The sequence below is a fragment of the Trachurus trachurus genome (genome assembly GCF_905171665.1).
Source record: "Trachurus trachurus genome assembly, chromosome: 12".
Classification (NCBI taxonomy): Eukaryota; Metazoa; Chordata; class Actinopteri; order Carangiformes; family Carangidae; genus Trachurus; species Trachurus trachurus.
Window position 1 is genome coordinate 15,297,484 of NC_139908.1, and position 19,017 is coordinate 15,316,500.

The 19,017-nt window shown below is 42.1% G+C and overlaps 4 protein-coding genes across 5 annotated transcripts; 3 read left to right on the forward strand and 1 right to left on the reverse strand.

Moving 5' to 3' along the window:
- tmem119b (transmembrane protein 119b) lies at positions 1-2,307 on the forward strand (the record flags this gene model as incomplete). The annotated part of the gene is made up of 2 exons (XM_083982885.1): positions 1-132; positions 1,443-2,307. Exon 2 carries the CDS (start codon positions 1,459-1,461, stop codon positions 2,305-2,307), a length of 849 nt encoding a protein of 282 aa, XP_083839011.1. The 5' UTR covers positions 1-132; positions 1,443-1,458.
- Positions 2,308-7,164: 4,857 nt separating this feature from the next.
- On the forward strand, positions 7,165-8,900 carry LOC310994632 (chemerin-like receptor 1). Its single transcript, XM_083983381.1, has 2 exons — positions 7,165-7,204; positions 7,312-8,900. The coding sequence occupies exon 2, from the start codon at positions 7,326-7,328 to the stop codon at positions 8,343-8,345; it is 1,020 nt and encodes a 339-aa protein (XP_083839507.1). The 5' UTR covers positions 7,165-7,204; positions 7,312-7,325; the 3' UTR covers positions 8,346-8,900.
- Positions 8,901-11,152: 2,252 nt separating this feature from the next.
- rnf185 (ring finger protein 185) lies at positions 11,153-15,027 on the forward strand. Of its 2 annotated transcripts, XM_083983259.1 has the most exons (7): positions 11,166-11,346; positions 11,474-11,779; positions 12,789-12,807; positions 12,934-13,046; positions 13,229-13,283; positions 13,645-13,762; positions 13,861-15,027. In XM_083983259.1, the coding sequence occupies exons 2-7, from the start codon at positions 11,589-11,591 to the stop codon at positions 13,956-13,958; spliced, it is 594 nt and encodes a 197-aa protein (XP_083839385.1). In that variant the 5' UTR covers positions 11,166-11,346; positions 11,474-11,588; the 3' UTR covers positions 13,959-15,027. The 2 variants fall into 2 exon arrangements, with proteins under 2 accessions (XP_083839384.1, XP_083839385.1); XM_083983258.1 differs by having other exon boundaries at positions 11,153-11,779.
- Positions 15,028-15,102: 75 nt separating this feature from the next.
- Positions 15,103-17,897, reverse strand: LOC310994532 (uncharacterized protein; the record flags this gene model as incomplete). Its single annotated transcript, XM_083983257.1, has 2 exons — positions 17,709-17,897; positions 15,103-15,815 (listed from the first exon to the last, which is right to left on the reverse strand). The coding sequence occupies exons 1-2, from the start codon at positions 17,836-17,838 to the stop codon at positions 15,103-15,105; spliced, it is 843 nt and encodes a 280-aa protein (XP_083839383.1). The 5' UTR covers positions 17,839-17,897.
- Between the last annotated feature and the right edge of the window lie 1,120 nt (positions 17,898-19,017).

Here is a 19,017-nt window from a genome sequence, read left to right on the forward strand (position 1 = left end):
GCTTCCCCGAGTATTCAGTGCTCTCTGCTGTGCCTGGTCTCTGTGTCTCAGTTCACTTTTTTTCCCAGACTGGTTTGTTTCACTTCATCAGAGTTGACTCCATTAGAGACACTTCTTCTGCTGCAGTGAATGGTGAGTAAAAGTATTTTTTTCATTTCATCCAGATTCCGTGTAAATTAAACTTTTTCATTGAACAACTGAAGTTTCATATTAGCTCATGTGACACTGTGTTATGCCTTCAGAGCAACGTCCAGACTCAGGGATAAAGGATTTGTCTTTTTAAAGTTAAAGTCAGTCAGTTGTGAATGCTTAGAAGATACAAAAAAAATCTGCTGAGTTGAAGAGTGATTCCTTGTGTGTATCTGCGTGCATATGACTGCCATATGTGCAGATGTTCATGCATCCGATTGCATAGGCATGTGTGGTCATGTATATTTGGTCTGGGGGTGAGGAGGTGATTCAATTTGAAAAAAATAAGAAAAAGAAAAGGAAATCCTGCTCCAGATGAGAGCGGATAGCTTCATGTGGTCCAGCTTGCACACAGATGCTGCAGACTTGGGATGATAGTGTGAGAGCTGCGGCCAGGCGACACAGACTGAGCAGAGAGCTGATACGACAGAGGAACTAAACCAACTCATTGTGTTTTGATTTTGCCTGCCCACGCACTCAACATTTTTTAATTCTGCTACAGTATGTATGCTCAAGAAGTTCTTCTGATTTCATGAAGTATAAAAGTTAAGGCTAAACTAGGGTAAAGGCTGCTTGTTTTACTTTAAGGTAACAAGACTAATGACCGATTTATCTATTGTTTTGGTACAATGCAGTGACTCTATAGTATATGTGTAACTTTCATATTACACCCTCATACAAAATTGTAATATGATTATTGCGCATTAAACTACATTTAATAAGCAGGAAGTGAACCCAGTGTATGGTGTCATGGTTGTTTTCACCAAATAGATTTTCATGTCTTGTTATCTTCATGTACAAAGTAGTTTATGTATTACGTCAATCCAGATATTAACATGTGGTTGTCAAAGCCAGAGCATTTAAACAACACTTACTTACTTCCTCACAGGCTCTTCTGGGCAATAAAATCTAATAAAATCTATTCATAGTTATGTTTCACATACAAATTGAGCACAGGCTCATCATTTCCGGCCGCCATCTACTTCTGGAAACTTGAAAGAGTGGCACAATGTGAAAGATGGGCGACTTTTCTTCTTTCTTTTCCTTTCTTTCTTTTTTTTTACTGAATATTTCTTAATCCAGATGTTCAGAAGTGTCTTTGAGGATTCATACCAGTGGTTTAAGTTGTTGAACAACTCACCAAATTTTTTCCAAAGCTGATTTATTTTCCAGAAAAACAGATGTTCAGCTCTTAACTATCTTCACATAAGGGGCTGGCATTTCAGACACTGACATTTTGCTGTTATTTACAGATCCTGAGGGGAAACGATGCTCCCGATGGCCCTGCACAAGATCGGCCTGTGTGTGGTGTTTTGCATCAGCAGCAGTTTGGCCACTCCTATACCTTTTCTCAACTCTCTGGAGGGAAGTGCAGATGAGGAAGACATTGAGAGCTTTACTTCCTCCCTGCCCACCAGCTACCCCTTCTCTAAATACCAAACCACACCTGCTGTCAGCCCTGCCCGGGTGGAAACAGACTTTTTGGGTCAGGTGGTGAACTTCCTGGAGGAGAACATGCTCCTCATCCTTGTTACAGCCACTTTCCTCCTTCTCCTCTGCCTTATCATCTGTGGGGCAATCTTCATGAGCCGCAGGCAGAAGGTCAACGCCTACTACCCTTCCTCCTTCCCCTCAAAAATGTATGTGGACCACAGGGACAAAACCGGAGGTGCTAAACTCTTTAATGAAGTGCCAGAAAAACCAGCTCCTGAGCAGGAGAGTCAGCCAGTGGACTCTCACAAGCAGCTCCAGGCCGACATCATGAGGGCTGCCAAGAGCCTGCGCACGCCAAATAAATCTGCGGATGCTGTGGAGGGAAGTGAACAGGACAGCTCTCAACCAGATGACAGCGTCCTGGAGCAGCAGCTGCCGCTACCGAGCCTCCCCGAGGAGAAGGAGCCGTGCGAGCTCCCAGACAGCGGAGCGGCTGCAGAGCCGTCCTCCACTCCTCCAGAGCAGCCTCATCCACAGGAAGATGATGATTCACAGCAGCCTCATCCAGGCACGGATGACGCACAGGAGCCTTTGATTGGTCGGAGTCTCCGGCCCTCCTCTCTGCATATTCACAATGACTCTGCTACACTTCAGCTGATCGCAGGGGAGAAAACTGCCTTCTAAGCAACTATGAACACTGTGACCTGAGTTCACTCTCCTCTTCCATCCCACAGGCCGTCATTTGTGCAGAAAAACCTCGAACATTTTCTGCAAACACAGAGGAAAAAGAGCTTTCCTCTGCCTGGACATTATGACATTTTATAAACATGTCTGATGCGAGTTCCTTTTAAATGAGGTTGATGTTTTTGTTGTCGTTTGAAAATCCCTCAACTTTCCTGCATAGCGGCAGTTCCAGTAAACATTTAGTGGGACGGTCCCAGTTACAGCTCAGTTTTGGTTTTATGTAAGCACACTACAATTCTGAATTATAAAAACGTTTTAAATCATAGACCATCTTGACATGTTTTTCCATTCATGAGGTGATGTCATCCTTTATACTACACGTTCAAAGCTGTCAATCCCAAATGAATCAAACACAAAGCTGATTTAGGATACGTTTATTGCAGACTGTGAAGGAAGCAGTACTAAATAGCTACAAATTACACTTAGAACCAGTGGACTTTTTTCATTGGTTCAAGCCAGTTTTGCTTCATTGCATATCAAAAGGTCAGTGCTTTAGGGTGCAGGAAGGATACTCCGACAGCTTTTAGCCTTTAATCAACTTCTCCATCACACCGTTTTTCAAATTTGCACTTGTCAAGCTCCAAATCTGAAAATATATCACAATCTCAAAAATAAGGCTCTGCTCTGTACCAACAACCCAAACAGTGCTCACATATTGTGCGTTTACGTGACAGGCTAAAAAGACGACACTTGCAGGGTTAGAGGACCACAGACTAAGCCTGGTGCAACACTGCTACAGAGGGTTGATGATTGTACTGGTCATCAACGGATTAGGTGTGCGTTATCAATACTGCAGGAAGAAGTGGAGCAGTGCTACTTCTCCTCCGGGCAGTGGGAAGCAAGCAGTGGGCTCGGTTTAATTGCTGGCCCGGGCTGCCTCCTGCTGGCCGTCGTCTTGCTTGAGGCGATAGTCAGCCAGAGCAGCCTTGATGGCATCCTCTGCCAACACTGGGGGGAGCACAAAGGAATAAAAGGTTGAATATACATAAATATAAGGCTTTTCAACTTTTAAAAGAGAGTGCCTTAGAGATTTTTTTTTTTTTTACACCATCATACATTAATATGTAGGACACTTTAGAAATGGAGAAAATCAATGGACGGATTCACTGAAGACTTACTGGAGCAGTGGAGTTTAACCGGTGGAAGACTGAGCTCTTTGGCAATGTCAGTATTCCTGATGGTCAGAGCTTCATCCACCTGAGAAGAAAACACACACATTGTAGCTCCACTAACCCATAAATCTCTTTACTAGTCCATTAAACGAGGACAGAACTGTTCACTTACAGATTTGCCCTTCACCCACTCAGTGACCAGAGAGCTGGAGGCTATAGCAGAGCCACAGCCGAAGGTTTTGAACCTGGCATCCACAATCTTCCCCATGTCGTCCACCTCAACCTGTCAAAAGGAGAATTTTACTCGCATTTTAAAAAAAGGGACTTATGTGACTCCCCACAAAAACACAGGAAATGCCTTAGAGTGAAGCTAAACTAAATAATTTAGCGCCATCTACTTGTTGAAACAGGAATGTGCTGTATCAGTGCTCTGTTTGGTTTGTGCACAGTCACTGTGTTGTAACAATTCAGCCCTGATAATTCTCTGTGCACACAAAAGGCTGTAATAATATCCATATTTGGTGAGAAACGTACCTGGAGCTTCATCACATCTCCGCAGGCTGGAGCTCCCACCAGACCGGTCCCAACGTTCTTGTTGTTTTTGTCCAGTGACCCCACATTTCTTGGGTTCTCATAGTGATCAACCACCTTCAGACCGCAGAGACAGGAAACATTATTTCAGATGATGACATGACAGCAGAATGCTTTTTCCAGTCTAATACAATTAGAAAATAAATGTCTATAAATTCTGTACATCACTGTTATACAATTATATGTTTCCTCCATTACGTAAGAGACGTTGAAATAAACAGATTAGGACTGGATTTCATTGTCCTCCAAACTCCTGCATCCTGCCCCTCTTCCCCTAGTTTCTGCTGAGTCACTCTGACCAAGACCAACACAAACTGCCTGAGCTCATGTCGCAGTAACAAGTACTACATTATATACACAAAATGTCATGTGATGATGTGATTTTAAATTACACCAAGTGTGTGTGTTCGATTTCTTTAAAAACTGTCACAGTTTTTTGCCATATTTATGATCGTTCAGGTTTTTATGACATGTTTTATGGCATTAATAAAACTAGATATTGTTGCTTAGTCTTAGAGGTTTATAAAATACTTGTTTGGGTAAATATTAAATTGTGTATATTGTACAATGTCATACATATTATGTTACTATATAGCATATTATAGTATATTATGTTTAAACATCCAGAGAATGCAAACCATCTCTATTTACAAGCATAAACCAACTCAACTTGAATGGTTTTGTGAATCCTCTGTCTCCCTGTTGCATCACACACTCGCGTCACACAATGAAATTGAAACGTCTGGATGCCATTGTTGTGTTACATAGCTATAATATGTTGGACCGACCAGAAATACAAACTAACTCTTTCACAGGTGCGTTTACAGAACATGTACTGTACAGTTTGTGTGGCACGCTGTGCTCCTGACAGCCCTTAAGGCTTATTAATCGGATGTGATTCAAGTATCAAAGCTGTGGCAGTGCCAGCTGGGGCGGAAGATTAGTGATGTTATTCTAGTCTTCTACTTGCTAACAAGCTATGAGATGAACCAAATAATGTTAAACAATTGTATTTAACTTGCTGATGTATCCAACATACGACCAGTTTAACTGTTTTATCTACTACGTACATGGTATGTAACCAACATGGAAGCAGGCTGACGTAACCTTACATGGGACATTTTACTGAGGCAGCCTGAACAGGATTTCTACAGGATTCACAACACTTACATAAATATCTGTTTATAAAGGGATGAAATATTATGGGAAACCAGTATAGGTTAATACAGATTGGATGTAACTCCACATGGTGTTTCACTCTTTCCCAGCAATATGTAATAACAATATCAGTTTTATAATAAATTAAATAACAGCAAAATGGAAATTCTGAATAAAATACTCAATAAACACAGAGAAAGGTCCCATACTAATAGTAATAATGGATTACAGTAACTAAAGACAGATTATAAATGTTTAATTCATTTACAATCAATGAGATTTAATAGGCTACACCATGACATCTTATGAAGCCTCTGAGGACTGAATTTAATTATATTACGTCACTGAAACATGAGTTTTGTTTGTGGTTAATTAAACCACACACTGAAGCCAATCACCTGCACCAGGATGTCACTATGTAACTGTATCTGTAACACCTGTAAACATAACGGCAGCTACTCAGCGTCTGTCAGAGCAGTAGAACAGACTGGATGTTTTTTTTTACCTTCTGGTGGTAGCAGCACTGGGTGATGAACTCCGGAGCTGAGACCCTCCTGGTGATGAAAGCCAGAGGACTGAGACACTTGTTCGCCACGGTGCCGGCCATGTTGAGCGACTGCAGGAATGACGCAGTTTGAAAGCGGAGGAAGAGGCTCGAGCCTTTTAGCTCTGTCCCGGCTGGGCGCGACGTCACCGCTGCGGGGGCGGGGCCAACGTCGTCACATCTGCGCATGCGCGGTTTATATAAACAAACGAAATGTAAACATCTTTTTGTAGGGCAGTTGCCAAAAAATCTATCAGTAACCTAAACTGAGGATGGAGAGCAGTTTACTCCTGTGTCTTTAGTCCCGGTGTGAATCAGAATTAATTTGTGCTTATTAATTAGTTATAAAGCTCTGGATTAGTTTGAGATCATCAGGCAGGGAAGCTGGTTGGAAATAAAAGGGTAAAAATCAAGGCAGTACTTTTCTCTTCTGCTTATTGTTTGTATATGCCTTTAACAAAAACCAATAAAGATATGTTTTTAAAAAATCAAGCAGTAAGCTACAACTGCGGTGTTAAAAACACAACATCATCTGAATTGCACAATGTAAGAAATATAAAGATGTGGCTACAGTCAACATATATGAAGTTTCAAATGAAATTTGAATAATAGACATGTTTTTTGTTTCAGTTCAAGTCGTTATGTCTTTTGAATACCTACAGACCTGCAAAGTACTGGTGTTAATGTATTCTGTAAGGTCACAGATACATGTAGGCTAGAGTGCAATATTCCTTTCTGAGGAAACCTCAAAAACCTTTCCATGGGTTGGGGCCTGTGGTTGTGGGGAGGACAAGTCTCTCTGTCATCTGCATTTTCTTCAAATGTGGAAATGGTCACAACACAAATTATGCAAGCCAGATAGTTCTGCTTCTGGTAAATATATGACTAGTCGTTATTAATATTAAACTTCTAGGGTAATTCTGATAAACAGATAAGAACTATTTTACTTCACAAATGAACAAGCAGGTCAGGTCATACCAGGTACCACAAACACTGGTAATGACGCTGGCTTATGTTTTTAATGTTTTTAAAATAGTCAGTAGCTACACCTTTGGTTAATGTGAACCACCAGCTCATGTGAGCTGTTTTGACTATTTCTGTGGTTGTGTCATGTGGATCTCACGTGCAGGATTGCAACAGAAGGCTTTTGTAAGACTTAAAAGACCCATTAAAAGTGTTATTTTACCTTTTGTAACGAAACCAAACCCCATAAACTGCTGTCTCAGAACAAACACAAAATATGTTTTTTATCATTTTATTTAGTGGAAAGCAGGCCGCAGACTTTCACTTGTCCCATTAAGGACATCCTCTGACTGTTTTCGTCATTTTCGTCAGTATCAGCATGAAGGAAACAAAAGTGAGAAGTGACATCCAGTAAAAGGCATTCAGTAAGCGGGGACTTGACAGCAGTTACTTCCACATCAAGACAAACGTGAGTATAAATTCATGTTTTTTACATCATAAACTAAAACAAAATTTCCTGAGAAAACTGTAAACTGTTACCATCATCTATGTTTATATGTTATCACAATATTTCAGGAAAAGTAACAAGCATGGACGACGTGGATTATATTGAATATGGTGATGTGGATTACACTCCGGGCAACGACACTGAGAGCAACAGCACCACAGCTGGAGGACTGATCTTCAGCAGTCCTCAGCCTGTTGTGACTAACAGCCTGGTGGCAGTCAATATCCTGATAACTGTCCTCGGCCTTGGAGGAAACTCACTAGTGATCTGGATCTGTGGCTGGAAAATGAAGAGAACTGTCGTCAACACCTGGTACGTCAGTCTGGCCATTTCAGACTTTTTGTTCTGTGTGTTTCTGCCCTTGGAGATATTCTACAAAATAACCTCACACTGGCCTTTTGGACTGGTCTTGTGCAAGCTCACCTCCTCCGCCCTGTTTCTCAACATGTACAGCAGTGTGTTTCTGTTGGTCTTGATCAGCGCCGATCGGTGCATCATGATTTCATTTCCTGTTTGGTCACATAACCACAGGACAGTGCGAAAAGCATCTGGGATTGTTGTTCTGATGTGGCTCCTGTCCGCACTGTTGACGTTTCCCTCACTGATCTTTAGACAAACCATCGTCCATGGCTCCGTCACTCAGTGTTACACAGATTACGAGACCAGGTCTCAACACAAGGCGGTGGCGCTGACTCGATTCATCTGCGGGTTCCTAATTCCTTTCCTCATCATTGTTTTGTGCTGCTCTGTGCTTGGTGTGAAGCTCCAAAATATGACTCTGAAGTCAACAAAGCCTTACAAGGTCATGGCGGCACTCATCTTATCATTTTTCTTCTGCTGGGTCCCATACCACACCTTTGTTCTTCTAGAGTTGGACTTGGAGAGCTCCAGTCTGGAAGTACTTAACACAGGGCTGAAGGTGGGGGCCACCCTGGCTGCAGCAAACAGTTTCATCTCCCCAATGCTCTATGTCTTCATTGGTAACGACTTCAAACAAACCCTAAAGAGGTCTTTGACATCAAAGATGGAGGCGGCGATGGCCGAGGACCTTCGCACAGGTGGTCTCAGTCACTCAAAGACCAAGTCAATGGAAATCATCTAGGATTCAATTGTAAACCTTCGTCATGGAGTATTTCAAAGTGGTGATAACACAAGAAATAATAATGCCATATTTATCCTACATAATCTAGTCTATATGTAGCCCTACATATATTAAATATGCATTTCTTTATCACAAATTCACTCATTTTTAAACCATAGCAAATCTAAATGACACAATCATGACATCCGGCCATTTGGACTACATTGGTGAGATATGTATGGTGTCCCCAAACAGGAAAATGCTCCGTAACCTCTCTCAGTTGTAGACTGGCACTGATGTCATTTCTCATAAACGTTCATATTTACAGCATTCCCATTCAGACATAATGTAGGCTATTTTGAAATTGTTTTTATGCTTGTGGATGAAATGCTTTTATGATGATGTATAGTTTTGTTTTTAATTAGCCTACCCTATGAAACAAATTAAGTGATTTTAATTAAATGACATGTTTAATTGGTTTAATTTGCAACACATAATTTGGCTGTGATCATTTAAAGACAAATGTACCTGAAGTGAAATATTCATGTAACTGCATGTATTTTAAATCTTGTCACTAAGTGCTCTATGCATACAATTTATATGAATGACATTTTACTTACAAATGTAACCCAACTACTGTGGTATATCATTGTATTTTATGTTATTTTATATACAGTAATGTTAATAAACAATATCAGTGCAGTGTGTTTTAAGTTTATTGTTTTGGTTTTAAGCATTTGGTTGATCTGCATCATCCTCTCTGTTTCAGTTGCAGGAGGGAACTGTTTTTGCATACTGTAAAACTCAGCTAAATAGTTTCAAGTTGTTGCTAGATAGCAAAATGCTAAACTCAAGTGGGTGGAGTCTGTCTTTCAGTTTTCTCTGGGAATTTGAAATGTTTCATCATTTCAAAAACACAGCCATTACAAAAGGTCAGCTTTCTTAACCGGTGGTTTAAAGTTAAGTCACAGTCAAACTCAGTCTCAGTTTAAAGTAAAAACTAAACTTAGGTTAAAGAGAGATTTAAATATATTCTCTCTCACTAGTTTGATGCAACAGAATTTCAACTCAAACCATGATGAGAAAAAATGAAATAGGCTGGTGCAATCCAGCCCAAAAGAATGAAAGTGCTGCTGTGTGTCTTTTGTAAATGTGTCCTATCAATTTAATTTTCATTATGATATTCTGGACAGAGTTTTATTTTTACCTCAGCCTTAACTGGCACATTGTCATATCATGTCTATGGTCATATTTATACAGCAAGTAGGCCTATTGAATGTGTCAACATTTTTCTCTGAAAATATATTTCTAATAGAGCTATTGACATGAAATTTTCACCAGATGTCGGCAACAACCCAAGTAATGCACAGATACAAAGAAATCCATAAATTAAGCAATGTGTAATAAAGTGAAATGAACACATGAAGAAAATGAGGCGCAAAAAGGTATGGAAAGCCAAGAAAGCAGCTGGAGTCTGTCAGTATTTAGAAAGTAATCCTGTCCCTTATCAGTGCAAAGTATTATCAGCTGGTTTAGTCCAAACTGACGCCTATAAACAGTGGCGTGCACAGACTTTTTGAAGGGCAGGGGCGAAAAGGAAAAAAAGAGGCACCCAATAGCGCGTCCTCGCCACTGAAGAGGGCACTTTAGCACGCGTTTTGGCTTCCCTGAAGGCACTTTAACACGTGTTTTAGCTCCCAAGAGGCCACTTTAGCACATGTTTTGGCTCCTAGAGGGCACTTTCAGGGCTGCCAAGTTTCAGAAAATGACAAGAGTGAGACTGTAGCGACATGGTGCGTTTGGCCGGCGACCACAGGTCGGCGGCGAAAATTTTTTGGCCTTTTTTAACATCGATTTGGCCTGTTTTAATATCGATACCTTAAGACTAAAAAAACGTCGATTTGGCCTGTTTTAACACATGTTTTGGCCCCCAAGAGGGCACTTTAGCACGCATTTTGGCTTCCAAGGGGGCACTTTAACACGTGTTTTGGCTCCCAAGAGGGCACTTTAGCACATGTTTTGGCTCCTAGATGTGGCTCCTAGAGGGCACTTTCAGGGCTGCCAAGTTTCAGAAAATGACAAGAGTGAGACTGTAGCGACATGGTGCGTTTGGCCGGCGACCACAGGTCAGCGGCGAAAAAAATTTGGCCTTTTTAAACGTTGATTTGGCCTGTTTTATAATATCAATACCTTAAGACTAAAAAACATCGATGTGGCCTGTTTTAACACGTGTTTTGGCTCCCAAGAGGGCACTTTAGCACACGTTTTGGCTTCCAAGGGCACTTTAACATGTGTTTTGGCTTCCAAGAGGGCACTTTAGCACACGTTTTGGCTACCATGAGGGCACTTTAGCACACGTTGTGGCTCCTAGAGGGCTCTTTAGCACACGTTTTGGCTCCTAGAGGGCACTTTAGCACACGTGTTGGCCCCCATGAGGGCACTTGAGCACACATTTTAGCTCCTAGAGGGCACTTTAACACACGTTTTGCCCCCCATGAGGACAATTTAGCACGTGTTTTGGCTTCCAAGAGGGCACTTTAACGCGCGTTTTGGCTCCCAGGGGGCACTTTAGCACGCGTTTTTCAACAATTGGGCCACGAGGGGGGGCGACCGCCCCCCCTGCCCCCCCCCTGTGCACGCCACTGCCTATAAATAAAGGTTTCTCATCATGACTAAGGTGTCACACAAGAGGCAGGCGGTGCTACCCTCCGCCTGCTCCTGACAAACCAAGCGGAGGGCATCAATCCCACAGCTCCTGACAGACCAAGCGGAGGGCAGCAGTCCAACGGTCGTAGCCCCGCCCCCTGCCCCCTCCTCGGGAACTACTACCGGTCCCTGCTGCGGATGTGTGATGCAACCAGCTGTACCTACTACACATATATTTTCCTGACGGTTCACAACAACTTTAGGATTTCACCCAAGTCAATCCAGTGTTGGACGACGACAGCGCGACTTTTGTTTTTACTGTTCGCTGTTGTGTTTCCGGTTTCACTCGTCTCCGCTGGTTAACGCGAGCTGCTCGGTAACGTAGCGTAGCTCTTCTCGGCCGATGGGGTTTGTTTGTTTGACTCCTCTCTTCTTGTGAAGGATTATTCACTTCAACTCCCCTCTCTCTGTCTCTCTCTTTTCGTCTTTTCACACTTGTGAAGACACCAACTCGACCACTGGGCCTCCCTCCACCTCCATGAGCGTGTTTTGAGGCGCTGGGTGCCGGCGGAGTTTCCCCCCCACCTGTGCCTTCTTGTTTCCCGGATCGATCTGTAAATGGCCACCGCTGCCCCCCCTCCGGTCCCCGGCTCGGGCTCCAGCTCCACCGCGGCCACGGAAACCACCAGCCCCGGGTCCAGCAGCTCCAACGCGGCCGACAGCGGCAACCAGGACAGCACCTTTGAGTGCAACATATGTTTGGACACCGCAAAGGATGCAGTGATCAGCCTGTGTGGACACCTCTTCTGGTATGTTGTTATTGTTACTGTCTGTCAGTGACTCTCTTTAAGTTTTTGTATTTGTATTAATAGCCCACCTGGGTCAGGGCTTCAAGGCCACAGGCGATTAGAGAGACACAGTCCAGATCCTCAGCTTCAGTGAGACTGGTTTCAGTCAAGATAATCTTAATAAACAGGAAGTGTATAGATTTATATGCTGACCACCACAAACAACCACCACGACCAAGCTGCTGATATGAGGTTGGTGTTATCTTTAAGAGTGTAACAGTGTAAGGTTTAATCAGTCTTGTGTTCAAAGACCTGACATGAGACATTTACAGGGATGCATGTTTGCATCACATAGATGGAAAAAAAAAGTGATCTAATACATAAACTATGAGCAGTAATCTAGAGTCAAAATCCCACTTTTTATTACAGGGATTACTTGGTCACACTTGCTATGATTAATCAGAATCGGAAAAACTTTGTAAATTCCCGGAGGGAAATTATTATGTAGCAGTTCTCCATTTCGCATATATTTAAAAAAAATATATATAACACAGTATGGCCTCCCGTATTCATAATATAAATATATCCAGTCAGTTATTATAATATGTTCATAGTTAATATGTGAAAGCATTTAAGAGGTAACATAGAATAGTCTGTAAAAAAACAACAACAAAAAAACAAGTGTGACAGTACATGTTTAAGTAAACATGTTTTGATCTTATCAACTTGGTTTCATGGAAATTTTCCAGTTCCTGCAGCTCTTCAAAAGTAAATATCCAACTTTTCAGGTCATGTGTTTTTTCTTTAAAAGCTCCAGGTCTGATTTCATTGTGTCAGTTTATTTACTCATTTTCAAAGGGAAGGTTTTCTTGTGGTTTCCCCTCCCTCTCTAGTAGCTTAATTCATGCTCGCTGTTTGCTCCTGATGCCATTGCTAAAAGTAAATGTTGTATATAGTGTTTCACTAATCAAATGTCCTCTTTGTCCCTTCATGTCAACTCTCATCAACCTTCGCATCTCCTTTTAATCAGCTGGCCTTGTTTGCATCAGGTAAGTTCAACCTAATTTTTGTTTTTGTTCCCTTTAAATAATTTCAAATGCTAATAACATGTGATCTCTATGAGGTCTTTATGAATGAAGTAGTTAGCATCTTAACATGTCTTTGTCTTGTCGCAGTGGTTGGAGACCAGACCAAACAGACAAGTGTGTCCCGTGTGTAAGGCCGGCATCAGTCGAGACAAAGTTATTCCCTTATATGGACGAGGAAGCACAGGTCAACAGGACCCCAGGTTGGTAACTTGTGTGTAGTTGGCCTGACTCCAAACTTCACATATTATGTTTTCAGTATCAATCTTCAACTAATACTACTATGGTAAATCTTTGATTGAACATTGCAATATTTTTTTAAAGCAAAACTTCTGGTTGCATTTTTAAACTGTGGTTAAACTGGCTTTTTCTGATTGTTTTGCAGAGAAAGAACTCCTCCTCGACCTCAAGGGCAAAGGCCTGAGCCAGAAAACCGTGGTGTAAGTAGCCTACACCATAATAAACAAATGCATATGATTGCCTGATCCTGTAGCTTTAGTTTCTTCTGTAGTTTCTAACTGCATTGTCAGCTGTTAGGTAACATCACGCACTCATGATGAAACATTACACCTGATGATGTAGATGCTGTGGTGCAACCCTGTGCTTTATTCATTAACAAAAGGACATTTCCCACTGGGATCTATTAGATGCTAAGCGCTGAGTTGCAGAAACGTCTCTTGAGAATGACCTCAAATTGCACCGCGCATTGCGTCACGTCTGTCTGTCTCTGCTGTATATTTAGCTGTACCTCAGATAATGTGAAGACGTGGTTAAACTTTTAAAAATGTTCATGTTTCACAGGGATTTCAGGGATTCGGCTTCGGAGATGGCGGTTTCCAAATGTCGTTTGGAATCGGTGCCTTTCCATTTGGTATTTTTGCTACAGCTTTTAACATCAACGATGGAAGACCTCCTCCAGGTATGTTTTAAACAGATGTTTTACACATCTCACCACGACCACTCTTTATCTTTTATCGATATCGTACTAAATAACCTGTTAAACTGTTTCCCAAACAGCAGCCCCCGGGACGCCACAGCACATGGATGAACAGTTTCTGTCCCGACTCTTCCTGTTTGTCGCTCTGGTGATTATGTTTTGGCTGCTGATTGCATAAAAGTATTGAAAGCCAAAAGATTTGAGACACTAAGGCACATCTGTTTGAGACGTGATTATGCCTCAATACATGTTTTGGTTTCTTCTTCTTCTTTTTTTCCCACCAAGCCATGTGAGATTTGAAGGAAGTAGGTTTAATATGAAATAAAGACATGTGCTAATGTAAGAAAAACAGCTTATAACAACCTGGGTTTTCATTCTCATTTGGCCTTTTTCCACATCAGATATTTTGACTTATCTTAGTAGCAAAAGTACAGGGATAAAAATATTTATCATAACTCTGTTCTATTAACAGTTCATTTTATGATCTACATCTGTGCTTTTCCCTCGGTGACATGTCAAAATGTCTCCCATGAAACAGGTTTATTAAACTGTTGCAAAAGATTCCTACTGAGTTACAAACACTGAATGTGAGCATGTGTTTCCTGCATGCTGTCTCTCTGTTCACTAATGTACTAAACAATGTTTTCTTTGTTTTTAATCGAGCTCTGTCTGAGCTTACAAATTTCACAACTCACCAAAATTCAGCAAAACCATTCACATGCTTTGTGGAATCAAAACAATGTCAATCTTTACTTTAGATGAGATTTAAATCAACTGTATTGGTGCGTACTGTCTAAGCAGCTGAAGGAATAATTTATTAAAAAGTGTTCCTTTCAAAGTTTCAACATTTTATTTTGTTTAGTTTACCATAAGTCACTGTACTTAAATGTAAAATACTGTATTACAGAGTTAAAATGGGGATTGGTTAGTTAATATGAAACCATTTCTCTATATGTGAATTATTCTATTGACAGTAAAGCTATGTAAATAAAGATCTTACTGATCATCTGTTTTTTTTTCCTATAAAAAGGTGTAAATCTATTAGGGCTTGATTCTCGCATAAGCCTTACCCATCCAATTAATATGCAAATAAAGACACCAGATCAAAGTGGTGAATATTTTAAATGACTTGCACAATACTGAGGTCTGTTTTGTTTTTAATTCTGAATTATTGTTTCACATGAAAAAAGGATGTACTTCAAATTCAACCACTTTGTGCTGTAAAAAAACAAAAGAAACAAAAGAAAAATAGATATTTTGGCCATTTCATGGAAGAGGTTTATAGAAAAGAGAATAAAATACAAAAAAACAGTCTGTTTGGCTTAGTCCTGTGTTTCTGACTCTGTCTGTTTGTCTTGGGATTCTGACTGCGTAACGTTGAATTCTGCTTCATACATGATTTGCTGGATCTTTATTTTCGTCTCGCACCTTTTCTGTGGAGCGAGTCGCTTCAGAGCTGGGACGAAGCTCAGCAGAAACAGTTCGTCCTCATCCCGCGACCGGGTGGGAAACGAGGTGCCATTGTCTTTCACCAGCCATTTTGTGGGCGATGTTGTACTTTGAGAAGAAGAGGGCGAAAGCGACTCTTGCATCTGGCGCCGTTTCCGGCCAGTTTTGCTGGCGGGGGTGATCTGTGAGCTCGAAGGCAACTTGGCCATTACAGCCAGCTGCGCCATCTGTGTGTCTTGAGACAGTGAAGGAAGCTGTGTTACAAATGCTACTTGCGACTTGAGGTCCGGATGACTGATGGGGCCTTTCATGATGGACTGCGGTGCTTTGACCGCCTCGGACGACGCAGTGTCTCCCTCTGCACTGCCAGATTCATTGTCAGGGTTGTCATGGTCTTCGTCGTTGGCCCCGCAGAGGTCAGCAAGCCCACTTCTTGATCCGGTGAAGGGTGCAATAAAATTCATTAGTTGTCTGTATTTCCACCTGCTCTGTACAATCTCGCCTTGCTTCTTGCTTTTGAGCTCCATTCGGATTTCCTTCAAGTACCGGTCCCTCATGTTCTTCCATTTCCGTTTGCACTCCTCAGCTAGAAAGTAAAATATCATAGTTTAGGGAGCAAGAAATCACACAGATCATATAAGCATTGCAGAGCAATGAGCAAAAACACAAAGCGACCTGGAAAAAGAGGTATTTATTATGGATGCAGTTTACTTTCTGACTAAATTATTTACGCAATTAAAGCAGATATCAGTGGAATGTTTTTGTTAATATAAGTCCTAAATAGTCCTATTTTCCGTCAGCAATCACTTACATGAAGTATTTCAGCCTAAACACGAGTCTCTCCGTCACTCTGCTCTGCTGTAACCCGAGGAGAAAATTTTCCTTGTGGGATACAAGTGTTATCCAATGAGGAGAGAGAACGGCATGAAGGGCTGTGTGTGCAGCCAAGGGATGCGCGTGAATGTGGTGACGTAGCACGAGGACCAATTGATGCCTGACAAGGGCGGGGGCTGCTAACTCATGGTGCGTTCAAAGAAACTCGTACTTTGTGTTTTTCCTTCCTGTGAAGTCATACCAGTTCGATCTGGTACGAGCTCACGGGTCGGAAGTTACGAGTGGCCGTTATAGGGAACTTTCACAGACAACAGGATGGTAAAAACACGAGCTACGGGTTACCTGGAACGCTACCAAGTCGTAGTTGTGACTTGAAGCTGTAACTTACGGTTTCAAAAGCCTGCCTTGAACGCAGCATTAGCCGAAACGGCCGTGAAGCTGATATCTGCTTTAATGGACTAATGCATTGCTCTATAAAATATCATAAAACTAACATCTTCAGCTTGTTTTGATGGTCCAGCATCCAAATATATTATATTTACTTTACGTTAAGACACACATAAGCAGAAAAATGTCACACAACTAAGACACTGAAACAGATTGATGCTTTAGTATTTGTCTGGAAGATGATTAAATTATGAATTGCTGCTCTACAAAACTGCAAATTAATTTAGGTCCACAAATTAACCAAATTATCCTGTCACTGTTACTATTCATCTACTTTTAGGCTATGACCACTACATTCAGTAAATTCAAGCAATGATGAAAAGTAAACCCAATAATCTTTGTAAATGCAGTATTTGTGCCAGATCTGTTATGGTGGATTGCATCAAATATGTAGTGTACGTAATACATGGCCAGGGAGTGAACAGTGAAACAGATTTTCAGTATTAAAGGAGAATGCAAATTAGGTAAAAAAATGGCCTCAATTATAAGACAAAGACGGACTGAAGCTAATTCAGTGTTTTTGTTGTTTACGGTGCATCGGTGTTGAAGGTCACGTTTGGTTTGTCCGTGTTTAATGTCGCTCCATCAGTGACCTGAGTCTGTGCACCTGATCACATTTCAGGCTGAGGGCCTCCGTGTCCCCATGGTTGTCCCCAGCCCACCGGGGAAGCGGCGGCGGCGACTTCGAGAAGCTTCCGTTTCTTCGCCGCGTTAATGAGCGTGACGAAGAGCACGCGGCTCGGTAAACAGAGCGATTCCGCGACGCTACGAGCATATTTCCTCCTCCTCCTCCTCCTCCGCTGCCGCCGCTGCCGTCGTACCGTGTTGGCGGCGGCGCAGCAGCAGGAGCAGCGGTCGGACTCGGAGCCGGACCGTGTGGTTGTCTATGGCGGTGATGTGCAGCGCGGCCTAGGCGCGAGAGCAGCGGCGGCGGCAGCTAACGTTACCGCTAGCACGGTGCGCGCGGCGGGCTGCAGCAGCCCGGCCACGCCGCTACACTGGCGCTTTAAAAACAGTTTAAAACAAACTACAAACTGCTCACAAGAGACAAGTGAGACACACTTACTGCTGCACATGAGTGTGTTTTCAGATTTATGTCTGTTTGTCCGTCCACGCTGATTTCAGCTCAGCAAATATTAACTGACTGTAAAGTTGTGATTAACAAAAATAAATAAATAATAAACAACCAAATACTCACAGGGCAGACCAAGTACGATGCTGATGTTCCTCCAGGCGTTTGACCGACTTTCCGTGCAGCGGTAATTCGGCAAAGTGACATTGTACAGCTCTGGGTAATTAAATACGGCCAATATTAACTTATCGTCCATTTTGCCCTACCGTTGTGTCTGCTGCGCGGACGCGGAAGCGGCAGCGTCTTCTCCCGCCTTTTCCGCCCAGCTGCTGCTCAGCTGCTGCTCCGGTGCAGCCAGTTATCGCGAGTGGCGAGTGGCGGGTTGTCTGCCGCGCTGCGCCGCTCCGCCGTGCAGCGGCGGCCGTGGCGGCCTGCCGGCACCAGGGGGCGCAGGACCATCCTGCTCTACTGTGGTTGGAAACAAATAGGAACTTGTCATTATGAAATCCCAGTTATGACAGTTATGTAAATGTAATATAAATGTCAAAGTTATTTATTACCATTATTAATGGTGATATTGTCATTAACATAAAACCAGCTGAATCAACGCTTTGACTCAGCATGAGCAACACAACAATGTGCTTATGGAAACAATCCAGCATTTTTTGGGGTGTGATTTAAATGGCTTTAATTATATTCAACTAAAAACAGGTTGAAGAAGCCTTGCAGGGAAGTGGGCTGAGAAAATATGGTGTTGATACCAAGTACAGCTTGATTTCAGTAACAAAGATCTATTCAAATATCAAAACATATGGTCACAGTGAGTCCATCTCAGGTCAGAAAGGCTGCAATGTGACGGATCTCTTGGATCCCTTTTCATGGAGAAAAAAACAAAAACATAATGTTTGTGTTTACGCAGCTTTCTGCAACCACAAAGTTGTTTTCTCAATTTATTTCCACTCCCCAGGGTATTGCAGGGTATCCGAAAGTGTTTTCTGAAGCTTCAATAGTTCCTGTGTTTTCCTGCATTAAGTGTGGAGAGACCCAGAGAGGAAGGTTGATTTCCTCCATTTCCCGGTCACACAACTGCAATTTCCAATTTCCCAGGAGGTTTTGGGCTCTGGTCCAGCAGTAGGCAGAGACACCAAGCTTTTGCTGTGCAGGGTGCTCTGCTCATTAATCAAATCATCTGTGTATTTTCTATTCCTGCATTTGAATTGCAGTGATTTGAATTGTACCCTCTCTCTGACCTGCTAATTGAGTTTAATATTTCTGATATCAACACATGACCTAGAGAAGGCATCGCAGTCGATGATAATTACACTGGAAAGAGGACATTTCTGCATGATAACCAGATTGTATTTTCTGGAGCTAAGAGAGACACAGCACAATTAGACAGAAGCAACTGTAATTTCTTTTTCAGCCTGACATGGAT

Coding starts and splice junctions, on each gene's coding strand:
- rnf185 (XM_083983258.1), top strand. CDS start 11,589: ATGGCCACCGCTGCCCCCCCTCCGGTCCCCGGCTCGGGCTCCAGCTCC. Junction 13,047..13,228: donor ACAGGTCAACAGGACCCCAG/GTTGGTAACTTG, acceptor ATTGTTTTGCAG/AGAAAGAACTCCTCCTCGAC. Junction 13,763..13,860: donor CGATGGAAGACCTCCTCCAG/GTATGTTTTAAA, acceptor TTTCCCAAACAG/CAGCCCCCGGGACGCCACAG.
- LOC310994632 (XM_083983381.1), top strand. CDS start 7,326: ATGGACGACGTGGATTATATTGAATATGGTGATGTGGATTACACTCCG.